The sequence below is a fragment of the Astatotilapia calliptera genome, chromosome 3 (genome assembly GCF_964374335.1).
Source record: "Astatotilapia calliptera chromosome 3, fAstCal68.1, whole genome shotgun sequence".
Taxonomy (NCBI): Eukaryota; Metazoa; Chordata; class Actinopteri; order Cichliformes; family Cichlidae; genus Astatotilapia; species Astatotilapia calliptera.
Genome location: NC_137424.1, coordinates 67,173,884 through 67,187,501, shown reverse-complemented (window position 1 = coordinate 67,187,501; position 13,618 = coordinate 67,173,884). Strand labels below are relative to the sequence as shown.

Here is a 13,618-nt window from a genome sequence, read left to right as displayed (position 1 = left end):
GGACCCTCTGCAGTTTGCCAAACAGGTCGGTGGATGATGCAGTGAACATGGGGCTGCATTACATTCTGCAACACCTCGACCGCCCGGGAACTTATGCCAGGGTCCTGTTTGTGGACTTTAGTTCGGCTTTTAACACCATTGTGCCTGAACTTCTCTCCTCCAAACGCTCCCAGCTCAGCGTGTCACCAGCTACCTGTCAGTGGATCACCAGCTTCCTGACAGATAGAAAGCAGCAAGTGAGGCTGGGGGAGATCACCTCTGAAACTCGGTCCCTCAGTATTGGTGCCCCTCAAGGATGTGTCCTCTCACCACTACTGTTGTCCCTCTACACTAACTACTGCACCTCGGCTGTTAAACTCCTAAAGTTTGCAGACGACACCACCGTCATTGGCCTCATTCAGGATAGTGATGAGTCTGCATACTGGCAGGAAGTTGAGCGGCTGGTACTCTGGTGCATCCAGTACAATCTGGAGCTGAACACTCTATGCATTGTGCTGTACTCTTTACTACTGTAGACCCATTTAAACAGTGTAAACCCTCTCAAAGGCATTTGCAATTATCTTTACTGTCCTCACATCAGTGATTGGGGAAACCAAAACAACCACATTTAACTCTAGAAGAACAACCTCATTCTTTAGGTGCTTCCAGCATGTTTGAGACCTATCAAAATCCCTCACTGAATTGTGATGAACCCAAAATCCTACTTTAGGGTGTCAAACAACATGTCAAAGCTGAGTACACATGTCAAAAGAACTCACAACTGTTGTTACTATGTTTACTCGGACAGTGAGGGCCTAATGCACTTACACATCAGGAACTGACATGCTAGAAAATCAGTCTACAAAATATACACAAATAATTATTAGTTAGGTTGCTGTAAAACGTGCATGCTAAAACTACTCCAGTCACTTCTGCTCAGGACTCTAACAGAGTTTGTGATGTTCACAGAGTCATGTAAATGCAGTTATAAGATGATTAGAAATGTCACACCAACGACCCCCTTAACACAAAACCACACGGAACTACTTCCGGCACAACTGCCTGATTGTTTAATAAGGTGTCATCTACATTCATGATCCCTCTTAGGTGCCACAGAGTCTGCTCTGCAGTCGCTGAGTTGGAGCTTGGCATGCTCTTTTTGGAGGAGGGCGCTCTTTTCACCCCTCACCCTCTCGTTCCAATGCAGCTTTATGGTTATTGCTGTGGTTCTGGAACCTTCTCATAATGACTAGTAGGGCCCCAAACCGCACGACCTTTGACCTCAACTACTGCCTGGGCTTTCAGCTCTGCCATGAATGTTTCTTACTTCTCGCTGGGTCTCTGAAGACTTCTGATCAGCACCAGTCTCAATCTCTGGAGATTCCACCCTTGGGATGATTTCTTCCAGCAATACTCTGGCCACTGCACCTGTATCTCCCTACTAGAAGGAAAAACTTCTAACCATTTGGAAAATATATCAACCAACATCAATCCACATTTTTCCTTTCAGTTTTGTGAACTTCACTTATAGGTTTTCAAACCCTCATCCGAACATACCTGTCCATAACGTGTTAATCCCACAAGTCACAGTAAAAAGCCGTGGAGAAAATCGTCATGAAAAACTCATAGAAAACACAAAACATTGTTTCATGTTAAACCTGGAATTCCTCCTCTTGACGCATCGACACTCCCATGAGTCAACTCATCAGAACTAGGCTCCTTTCTTAAAGAAAAGGGTTAGTTAGATCATTGCCAATGCAACATCAGGGCGTCTCCTCCGGAGTAGCACACGGCGGGCCCAATTCATGCATTCAACAGACCCGTCTGTGTTTTGATTAAAATTTTGTTTCCTAATGAAGTCAGCAGTGGGTGGGTGAAAGCCGTTCATCAGAGCATAGCTTAACTGCTGCTGATGTGGGCTGGCCTTCTCTGCACGCTCTTCAAGGCCGCTATGCTTTCTGCCAACTTCTAACATTTGACATTTTCCAACAATACAGTGTGTTACTATAACCAACAAGCAGCCAGTAAAAACAGTGTTCTTCACACAAAATCAGTAAAACAGAAAAGTAGCAGCTAAAGGGTTAAGTCTGCCCACACTCATGTAAACCTACAGTCTCTCCTCCTTGTCTCTGTCATCCTTCTGCTTCTGCAAAAACAAGCAAACAAAAACACCCACATCCACCTTTTTTTTTTTTCACTGTTTGGGGTGGATTAGGCATTAAAAGTGACCAATCCTAGAATAGTTACCATCTTCTGAATTTCAAGTCAGTCACATTTAGTCCACATCATCAGTCCAGCCACAGTCCTTTGCATTTGCATTCATACCAATCACATGCATTCATCTAGTCACACGCATTCATAACGATCATTGCTGATAGTGGAAAACCGCGCACAAATTTAAATGTCCACTGACAGCAATATTTCATCATTCCAAAAACAATTCTTCTTGCCATTGAAATGGATTGAATCGCTACAATCCTTTTAAACACAGGATTTCCCATCTAATATGGTCAGCATCCTATGTAGGTGAATTTTCTCAGAAGCCAATTGTAATCTTGAGAAGCTCACCTTATATTTGCTCTCAATTAAAGTATTTTATAGCACTTTTGCTCCCAATCTTGCAGGCCTGCTTTTAACATCAACACACAAAATATCACACCCAGAGGGATGATACCTGGCAGGTTTTTCCCTAAGTGCACTGTTACAAAAACAAAAAAGATTTTAGGCCCGGACATGTCTTAAGTGTAAATAAAAAAACAAAAACAAAAAAAAAAGTCTTTCTCTTAGGTTTGGGTTGTTTTTCTTTTTCTAACTGGCAGAATCAGCCTGGTACTAAAACAAAAACCCCAAAATCTACCGGAAAAATAACAGGAAAAGTTTTGCCTTCAGGTGAACTAACAGGCTGTAGGGGTTAGAACCTGCCATGCAGTGCTGCAGTCACTGCTTCTGGCTTTAATTAACAACTGATGCTTACATGGTCTGAAATCAGACTTAAGTGTCACTACCTTACCTTTGTTCATTTTCCCCACATCATATTTACTGGTTGCCCACAAGTGCTCCTGAATATTTCCAATTCTGGAAAGTCTGGGGCCAACTGACCTAGTTTCACCTGCTAAATACACAGAGAAAATGTTTTTCATTAGCAGCTGCAGAGTTCACACGACACATATGTTCACCATGAAAAGCTTCCTAAACACTTCATATCAATGTTTTATCACAGGAATGTGGATTTCTTTCCCAGGTCTGTGCTTTTTTTTTAAACTTATTTTTCATTTTCACAGACCCAATCATTTCATTTAATTTTTCTTTCCTTTTTTTTCGTCCCCAAACATAAAACGTGTAACATGTCATCATGTATTTCACAAAACAAGTTTGTTCTCGTGTAATCAGAGTGTGTATCTGGGTGCAAGCTTCACCCATACATCAGAAACAGGAAACTACCCTCTGCTACATCTTATTCACTTGTTTTATAATACTGTCATCCTTCCCTGATCTAGTAACAATCAACTAATTTGCAAATCAGCTATTAACCCACTAAGTTGACAGGACAACAGAAATGCATGTTCAAAATATTATCACAAAAGAGAATTTCCTTCATACAGTAAATTACTTGTGCTGCACCAATAATGCAGAAAGCATCTCACAATTTACTATATTAATAACTAAATTTATTGTCTGATCACTGGTTGGTCAAACCAGAATCTCTTTTTTTCCCTTCACAAAAGTTAAACTCTTGTCCTGCAACCCTAGAGAGTTATTTGTCAGCAGTGGATACACTCAGCGTTTGATAACAAGTGTCTGTGAAATTTGCACAATTTTAACACTGATGACAGATAACAAGCTGATCTTCATTGCATGTGTGTGTTAGTAGGCAGGTTTAATGGCTGTGTGCAGTGGAGCTGCAGATTCAGCAGGGCGTGTCCTTAAAGCTGCCTTTCCTTCACATTTCTCTGTTTATGTGTGTTTGTGTGCGTTTTATTTTTACCTTTGTTGCAATCCTACGAACTCTTTATCAACCTCCACAAGACAGCCGGCCACAGTTTTCCAACCCAATTTTCATGTGTTCTCACATTAACAACAACAGACTTCATTTTTCCTCCATGCTCTCCACTTCTCACAGCTTCTGTCTCTCTCCTGAATCTGCAGCAGTTCACAGTTGTGGCGTGTGAGGGGCCCAGTGGGCCGTTCTTCTTCAGCTTTGCCTTTTGTCTTTCACTCTTTTCAGTCTCTTCCTTTGCCTTTTCAGCTCCCAGTATGGCAAATGTGAAACTCAGACAGTCTTCTCAAGTCCATTCACACACAGTGATGTCGCTGGCAAACCTCCTAGCTTGTGATTGGGAGCGCATACTTCCATCCATCCATGGTATTTGTACATGCTGCTGAACCCTTTAGGGTTTAGGGCAGTGTTGCTGTGTGTTCACATTGTTGAGTCTTGTAGTTGACGCTGTTGATCTCGAACTGCATTTTGTCTTCAGGGAGAGATCGGTTGCCCTCGAAGCTTGTTCTTCAGTGAAGCTGTGTAATATTCAGTCAAAACACGGGCTGGGTGTAGTTCCAATTATGTTAATCTATCATTTGGCTCCAGCTGCTGTGCTTGTGGAGGATGTTGATCCAGTTCTGTAGCCACCTGTACAAACACACTAAAACTTTTAAGGATGATACTCAGTTATTTAGTCATGTATTTAATTAATTCATTATGGCAGTCCTGGCGTTCCATAAGATGAAGCCTCGTGATGAACTGAAGCTTTCCATCACACTGGTCGACTCATGGTCAAAGCATTGTGATGATTCATTTGCTCTACTGCGCCATCAAGTGGACGATTCAAGTGAAACGGGCTCTTTGATGGGATGTGTAAACCTCTAAACTGAATAAATGAATTGTTTTCATTGTTATTTATCCCGAATATTGTCTCAGTATGTGTGATACAAAAGAGAAAGTGGAAACTATCAGGACAGAGTTTTGGTATGATTGTGTAACTGTGTAATCATGCTTATGTACATCTGGATAATCACACAAACTGTGTGGCGCTTCACTTTTTAATAAACTAAAATACAGAAATCAGATTATAGGATCTATAGTTTTATTTATATTATGGTACTTATCATTTGTGACATTTATTACTGTGTGCATACTTTATTAGGAGATTAAATTAAAAAAAAACTCTTCCTTGCTGGTTCCATCGAAGAAGAAATGCTCAACTATGTAGCACGTACGTAGTCCAATTCCACAACAGTGTGATGGGGAATCAGCTGTGTTTTGCTGCCCATTTTATTTCGAATCTGGCGCGAACCGGCGAGCCAGTCCCTGAATCAGTCACGTGGTACGGACTGCCCGAGAGGCCTCGAACGTCACTGCATACGTAATCAAAGCGAGCCTCGATACGTGCTTCCCAAAAACTCCCCTGAACACGCTTCGACACACAGGACATCACTATCTTACAGGGCTTGGGCGCGTGATGTCACGGGGTGGGCGTGGAAAGTCTTTTGGGCTGATGCGCCATATTTCAGGGCTCAAGCGAAAGAGGAGCGAAAGCACACACATCAGCCATGGTTCGTAACTGCTGCGTGATCGGCTGTAATGTTCGATCACACGACCGGCAAGGGAAGAAGCTTGGAAATGGTTTATCTTTTCATTCTTTCCCCACCTGGAAGCAGCATGAGGGAGCTCATATAGCGGACCTTACCAAAAGAAGGCGTCTAGCCTGGATAGCAGCCGTGGGACGACTTGATCTCCAGTTCTCTTCCATCTCTAAATATCTGTTGGTGTGCTCCCGACATTTTCACTCCGGTAAGTGAAAATGTAGTATGTTTACATCACTCTTTATAGCTTAATAATTTTATTGTTGATGCACTCGGTTATACAATCCGAACAAACGTCGTATTGAGTGACTTTGCAGACACGTGCAATTCTGTCGCACCACTGTAGGGAAGCCTGCCTATGAAATGGATCAAACAAATCCAGACTGGGTACCAACGCTACACATGAACTCCGAAAAAAGACGACGAACGCAAGGACAACAACAAAGAGCACTAGTCGGAGGTAAACACACCCCAAACCCCAATCCCTAATTCAAAAAAATGCTCTTAGTGTCCGGCAATCGCCACATAAAGTTTTGAGGATTCAAACGGCCTTAATGTGAAAACCGCTGAAAGTTTCCCCTGTGTGCATGGAGGACAACAATGGGTTTAAAGTAATATCTTGCCCGATTGTCAATGTAGTAGTTTGCATCTACTTTACAATTATGGACACATAATATGACAACGAGATATTTGCAATTCATTGATAAATGTATAACATTAATTGTGGTGGAGGGTGGACAATACTCCTTTCTGGCATCGTTGTATTTTCACTCAGTTGTACATAGAATTTGTATTCTGTTTCATCCTATTGTATATCTTATTCTATTTATTCTACTGTATATAGTATTTTTATTTTGTTCTATTCTGTACAGTTGTGTACAGAATTTTATTCTTATTGTATTCTAATTTTTGCTATATAACTTTTGCACTGTCCACTAACTGCTGTGACAAAACTAATTTGAGTGGGACATGAAGGTTATCTTATCTTGGCACTCCAGCTGACTTAACGTGGTTTGAATGACGACATACTCACAGTTTAGCGGCTTGAAAATAGCCACATTTGCACCCAGCCATTAGTAAACTGGATGCGATTTCTTATTTCGAAACTGGTCGTATTTGTAGTTCTGCGCAGGGAGCAGCGACCTCTGTTCAGGCTCCAGGAGATGACGTCACACAGGCTCTCCCCCTCCAGGCGTCGCTATTTTGGCAGCATCCGGCTGCCGTGGTGAACGCCGTTAACCATTGTTGATAACTGTTGCGCCCCAGGTTGTACAAATAGACGAGGAAAATAGAAAATTACTTCCTTTTACCGCATTAGGTGAACTAAACTGAGTAGCACCATTGAAGGAGGAGTAAGCAAAACAAGACTGAAAGATGGGACCTTCCAGCCGGCGTATTCCGCTTGTGCAGCGATCATTTTGTATCGGGCAACTTTTATATAAGCTTTCTAACATAAGTGTTTTCATTATTTACTAGACTATCGTTGTGGTTTCTGATGATGGAAAACCACATAGCTGCATGCATAGTGGGCTTTATGTCGTGTTTTCTTAGTTAGCAAGCTCAAAAGTAGAAATAATGAAATGTTTATGTTTATTTTGTAGGCAGAAAGGCAGAGGAGGCATCTGCAGAGAAGATAAGAAGAAAAATGAGACTGGATGTGTTCAACAGAAGACAGACAGCAAAGCTACAACGGATAGCACAAATCAAGCTATCTGCAGAAGGCATCCCTGCAAGGTGAATATATCAAAGTCTTCCTCTGGGTGTGACTTAATACCGAGGAGTGCTGTCAAGTAAGCATATTGAGGCTGGGTGAGGTGAGACTAACGCTACATGATAGTGAAACTGTGTTACTTTAACCCTGCTTTAGGTGGTGGGAAAACTTAAAAAAAAAACTACAATAAACACAGAAATGATTTTAACTTTAAAACTGTTTTAAGTAGGTTCTTCTAATTCTTGGAGCTGTTTAAACCCTTAGCACATAATGCACTCTTTATTAATCACATTTTCACCCACTGTGCATTTATACACCTGTCTGAATTGAATCATTAGTTATTATTAATCTTGCCACAGCGTGCCTTTTGTTCTGTCTTCCTCGCCTCCCCACCCTCTCGATTCTGACTGTTATAAGGGAGTTTTTCCTTCCCCACTGTCACCAGAAACATGGCCCATTTTCTACAAAAGTCAACAAAAAAGAATGAACATGATTTTGTTTTCTCTCTTATCAGGGACCCAGCAGCCAAGGATGCAGGACCAACAACCCTTGATGGTCGAAGGAGGCTTTTTAAAGGTGCTGTCCCGACACTTTTTCAGTGGAATAATTATAAAGTTGAACCAACGCAGAGTAGTGTTTGGGAGAGAACGGAGCGACCCCCTGAACTAGTTCATCCTGGGGATCAAGGTCAGCACAGCGTTACAGGAGATCATGACTACTGCTCAGTCCCTGAGCCATCAGCAGAAGACCTGTCCAAAGACGTGGAGAGTCTGAGGAAGGAAATACAGGCGTTACGTGTCCAGCGAGAGTTTGGGTTACAGCGGTTTGCTGGCTCTGACACTGACATCCAATTCTATACCAGGTACATCGAAGTTCAAGTGTTTCCAGTCTTCATGAAAACAACAGATATTTACTTTTTATCTGCTGACTGTATGTTTCATGAGTGATGTTAATTAATGATTGACACGATGTTTGTCTCTCTTGTGAATAGATTTCCAAGCTATGATCATTTGATGGCATTCTGGGTTTTGATTGAGCCTTGCATCTATAAGATGATCCGGGCTTCAAGAGCCAAGTCAGCTGCCAACACGGACGAAGAAGTGTTGACACCTGCACGCACACAAACGGTAGGCTATGGCTTTGTTGGTAGTTGGAACTAGAGGTGCGATGTCATTGTGTTTATGTGGCATAATTTTTGGGCTACAAGCCGCTACTTTTTGCACAAGCTTTGAACCCTGTGGCTTTCAGAGGATTTGTTTTGTTTGTTCTGCTGTTGTACGGCACTACGTTGGCTGGCAGAAGGGCATGTGATCAGACACACAGTATCGGGGGACAAGAGTGGTATGTTGGTCACATGTCCGTCCGAAAGGCAACGTAGTCCCGTACGAAGTAGCGCGAAAAACAAACTTGATTAGCAAGAGGAGTATTACAGGAGCAAAGGAAGCTTTCATTCACAAACCCTCAGTATGGTAAACACAAGAAATGCATATGATGCAGCTTTCCAATGAAAGGCAGTCTTTTTGTCTCTCAGCGAGGGGAAGTAGAGCTGCTGCACGTACCCTTGGCATAAACGAATCAATGGTGAGACGTTGGAGACTCCAGCGTGACGAACTGGCTCAGTCCAAAAAGACGACAAAAGCTTTCAGAGGAAATAAGAGCAGATGGCCTAAATGTATTGAAGGCTGGATGAACACACAGAGAGCAAATGGGCGAGGTGTTTCAACTGTGCAGATCCGACTGAAAGCCAAAATAGTCGCCAACGAAAAAACGAAAAGGACTGTCCATCAGGGCGCGGACGACTGTGTGTCAGCAACTCCCCCCCGACTATGCAGAGAAAATAACAAACTTGCGCAAATTCACACAAAGAAAGTTAAACGAATATTCCATCGGACCGGACGAGATCATAAACATGGATGCAGTGCCGTTGACATTTGACCTGCCCCTTAGTAGGACTGTTAACAAGTCCCACTAAGACTTGTCCTACGACTCATATGAGGACGTTTGCAGTTTGTATATAAAGATAATAAAAACAACTTTATTTACTAGAAAAATAAAAGAATTCAACCCTGACAGTACAGTATGGTGTGCATAACCATCCCAGCAACCATTTACTTTGACAATATCACATTTTATTCTGATCTATAAAGTATTTTATTCTATTGTACACAGTGTCTTATTCTTATCCTATCCCATTGTTTTTCTGAATTTTTGCCACTTTCTGCTGTAACTCAACAAATTTCCCACGTGTGGGACTAATAAGGGTCTATCCTGTCTTATCTTACAAAACATTTAGCCAAGAAAAGCATGATCTTACTAGTTCATAGCTTTAGGAGTAACATTTTCCCTTTTGTTTCAACCTTTCAGAGGCAGCTGCTCCAGCCAATCGACGAGTTCTTTCTTTTCCTGGTTTTCCTGTCTGTTGGTCTGAAGGAGAGGGATCTGGCTCATCGATTCAACATACACCAGTCCACAGTGAGCAGCATCATTGCAACATGGACAAGTTTTCTTGCCACTGCACTGGGGTCTCAGTGCATCTGGCTTACACGTGCAGAAGTGCAAGCTTACCTCCCTAAGGAATTCAAAGATTTCTCAGACACCCAGGTGATCCTTGACTGTACAGAGCTGAGGTGTCAGACACCATCCTCACCACTTCTCCAGAGTGAAACGTACTCTTCATACAAATCCCACTGCACGATGAAAGCCCTGGTTGGCATAGCTCCACATGGTCCAGTCACATTCATCTCTGATCTGTACGCAGGTTCGGTTAGTGACAAGGAACTATTCAAACAATCAGGCATTGCTGAGAAGTTGACTGAAGACATGGCAGTGATGGTGGATAAGGGCTTCCTGATCACAGATGGTTGTAAATGCAAAGTGTACCGCCCCCCTTTTGTATCTAAGCAGAAGAAGAAGAAGAACCAGGTTAAGGAGATGCAGGCCACAGTCAGACTCGGGCTACATGTGGAGCGAGTCATTAGGAGGATCAAACAGAACAAACTTTTTGATGGCATCATCACCATGTCACCTGTTTACAATATCAACCAACTGTTTGCAGTAGCATGTATGCTGTCAAATTACCAGAACACAGCATTAGTTCAAAAACGGGTTAAGTGAGACGAGATGGAGTTGTCCCAAGACAGCAGTGCAAGTAACTTATGCTAGACATGGAGCTTGAAATACTTACTATGTAAATAAGTTCTGAAAACATTCAGTGTTTTAATATTTTTTATACCGTTGCTAAAATAAGAGTTTATTGGTTTCACACAACAGTAAAATGTTTTTTAAAAATTCATTAAATGTAGAAACTTAAAGAAGTCCAGACGCTTTTCTTTGAAAGCTCCTTTGACTACAATGACCTGGGTGACTGAGAACCTTCACCTGTGAAGGTTCTCAGTCATTCACAGACATTTAGATGTTGTATGTTTGCAGTATTAACTTGATGTATATTTGCTTCTGATCACCCAAACACATGTTGATTAAACTATCTGACCAGTCAAATTAGGTGTGATAAAGCAGAGAGGAGTAACGCAATGTTTAAATTTGACGTTAGCCAACGTTATTTTTTGTCGGTTAATTTCTGTTTTCTTACCCTCGTAGTTGTGTATCTGTGATGCAGCATATAACGTAAATCCTTTATCTAATTTTCTGGCAGTTGTTCAATTTTGGGAGCTCTTGTAGGCAGCGGGTGTAGAACATCGCCACTGTTTAACCACTGCAGAAACAGTGGGGCAAGGATGAGTATAACGCAGAAGTGATTGTGCAAGTGGCTGCTGTTACAACCAAATTTCCCCTTGTGGGACAATTAAAGGATTATTCTAAGTAGGACTACACATTGGTGGGACCATTTTAGATGGTTCATGTTTTATAACTACAGTGATGCACATTGCTATAAGAATATGTTTATTTCTCTAACACTATTTTAACCAAGTAGTTAGAGGATACTACATCCCATTCTTCATATGTTTAAACATGTCAGAGGTTTATTTTTTAAACAGTTGGTTATGTCAGCAAATAAAAACAAAAAGTAGTCCCCATCCCCACGTTTGAAGTATAGATTATTAAATTTACAGGGTGTAAGTTAAGGCAACACAAAACTTTTGCCACATGTGGAACCGTAAATAAAAATGAAGATGCACAAAATATTTTCAAGAATAGACTGCGTGACCATGGTACGTGTTTTACTGCAGGTTTGAGACGGACAGACTCCCCGCCTCACCCTCCCTTCCCCAGAGACATTGCTTCAGACATTTACCCCCAACACATCTTCCACCTCTCCCCCCTTCACCCTCACCCTCCCCAATCCAGTCTCAACGACCACCACCACCCTCCCCACTCCAGACCAACGACCACCACCGCCCTCTCCAATCCAGACTCAACACCCTCCATCACACCTCTCACCCCCCTTTCCTCCTCCTCCCTCAAACTCAGAATACACACTGAGGATGTGAGCCGACTATTTCAGAAACGGAAGCCCAGGAAAGTCCCCGGACCAGATGGTGTCTCACCCTCCTGCCTCAAAACCTGTGCTGAACAGCTGGTTCCCATCTTTACTCGCATCTTCAACAGACGCTCAAACATCATTCCTGTTCCCAAGAAACCCACCATCACAGGACTGAATGACTACAGACCTGTCGCCTTGACGTCTGTGGTCATGAAATCCTGCGAACGACTGGTGTTAGCCCATCTGAAGGACATTACAGGCCACCAGCTGGACCCTCTGCAGTTTGCCAAACAGGTCGGTGGATGATGCAGTGAACATGGGGCTGCATTACATTCTGCAACACCTCGACCGCCCGGGAACTTATGCCAGGGTCCTGTTTGTGGACTTTAGTTCGGCTTTTAACACCATTGTGCCTGAACTTCTCTCCTCCAAACGCTCCCAGCTCAGCGTGTCACCAGCTACCTGTCAGTGGATCACCAGCTACCTGTCAGTGGATCACCAGCTTCCTGACAGATAGAAAGCAGCAAGTGAGGCTGGGGGAGATCACCTCTGAAACTCGGTCCCTCAGTATTGGTGCCCCTCAAGGATGTGTCCTCTCACCACTACTGTTGTCCCTCTACACTAACTACTGCACCTCGGCTGTTAAACTCCTAAAGTTTGCAGACGACACCACCGTCATTGGCCTCATTCAGGATAGTGATGAGTCTGCATACCGGCAGGAAGTTGAGCGGCTGGTACTCTGGTGCATCCAGTACAATCTGGAGCTGAACACTCTATGCATTGTGCTGTACTCTTTACTACTGTAGACCCATTTAAACAGTGTAAACCCTCTCAAAGGCATTTGCAATTATCTTTACTGTCCTCACATCAGTGATTGGGGAAACCAAAACAACCACATTTAACTCTAGAAGAACAACCTCATTCTTTAGGTGCTTCCAGCATGTTTGAGACCTATCAAAATCCCTCACTGAATTGTGATGAACCCAAAATCCTACTTTAGGGTGTCAAACAACATGTCAAAGCTGAGTACACATGTCAAAAGAACTCACAACTGTTGTTACTATGTTTACTCGGACAGTGAGGGCCTAATGCACTTACACATCAGGAACTGACATGCTAGAAAATCAGTCTACAAAATATACACAAATAATTATTAGTTAGGTTGCTGTAAAACGTGCATGCTAAAACTACTCCAGTCACTTCTGCTCAGGACTCTAACAGAGTTTGTGATGTTCACAGAGTCATGTAAATGCAGTTATAAGATGATTAGAAATGTCACACCAACGACCCCCTTAACACAAAACCACACGGAACTACTTCAGGCACAACTGCCTGATTGTTTAATAAGGTGTCATCTACATTCATGATCCCTCTTAGGTGCCACAGAGTCTGCTCTGCAGTCGCTGAGTTGGAGCTTGGCATGCTCTTTTTGGAGGAGGGCGCTCTTTTCACCCCTCACCCTCTCGTTCCAATGCAGCTTTATGGTTATTGCTGTGGTTCTGGAACCTTCTCATAATGACTAGTAGGGCCCCAAACCGCACGACCTTTGACCTCAACTACTGCCTGGGCTTTCAGCTCTGCCATGAATGTTTCTTACTTCTCGCTGGGTCTCTGAAGACTTCTGATCAGCACCAGTCTCAATCTCTGGAGATTCCACCCTTGGGATGATTTCTTCCAGCAATACTCTGGCCACTGCACCTGTATCTCCCTACTAGAAGGAAAAACTTCTAACCATTTGGAAAATATATCAACCAACATCAATCCACATTTTTCCTTTCAGTTTTGTGAACTTCACTTATAGGTGTTCAAACCCTCATCCGAACATACCTGTCCATAACGTGTTAATCCCACAAGTCACAGTAAAAAGCCGTGGAGAAAATCGTCATGAAAAACTCATAGAAAACACA

At 42.7% G+C, this 13,618-nt stretch overlaps 2 protein-coding genes across 2 annotated transcripts in view; one reads left to right on the top strand and one right to left on the bottom strand.

The window, feature by feature from the left end:
• The window catches only part of LOC113014824 (uncharacterized), an 84,016-nt gene that overhangs the window by 55,679 nt on the left and 14,719 nt on the right, over positions 1-13,618 (bottom strand). The window lies entirely within an intron of this gene.
• Positions 5,152-10,768, top strand: LOC145425650 (uncharacterized). Its single transcript, XM_080298866.1, has 6 exons — positions 5,152-5,767; positions 5,906-6,019; positions 7,161-7,293; positions 7,785-8,132; positions 8,262-8,397; positions 9,635-10,768. Exons 1-6 carry the CDS (start codon positions 5,527-5,529, stop codon positions 10,382-10,384), a joined length of 1,722 nt encoding a protein of 573 aa, XP_080154992.1. The 5' UTR covers positions 5,152-5,526; the 3' UTR covers positions 10,385-10,768.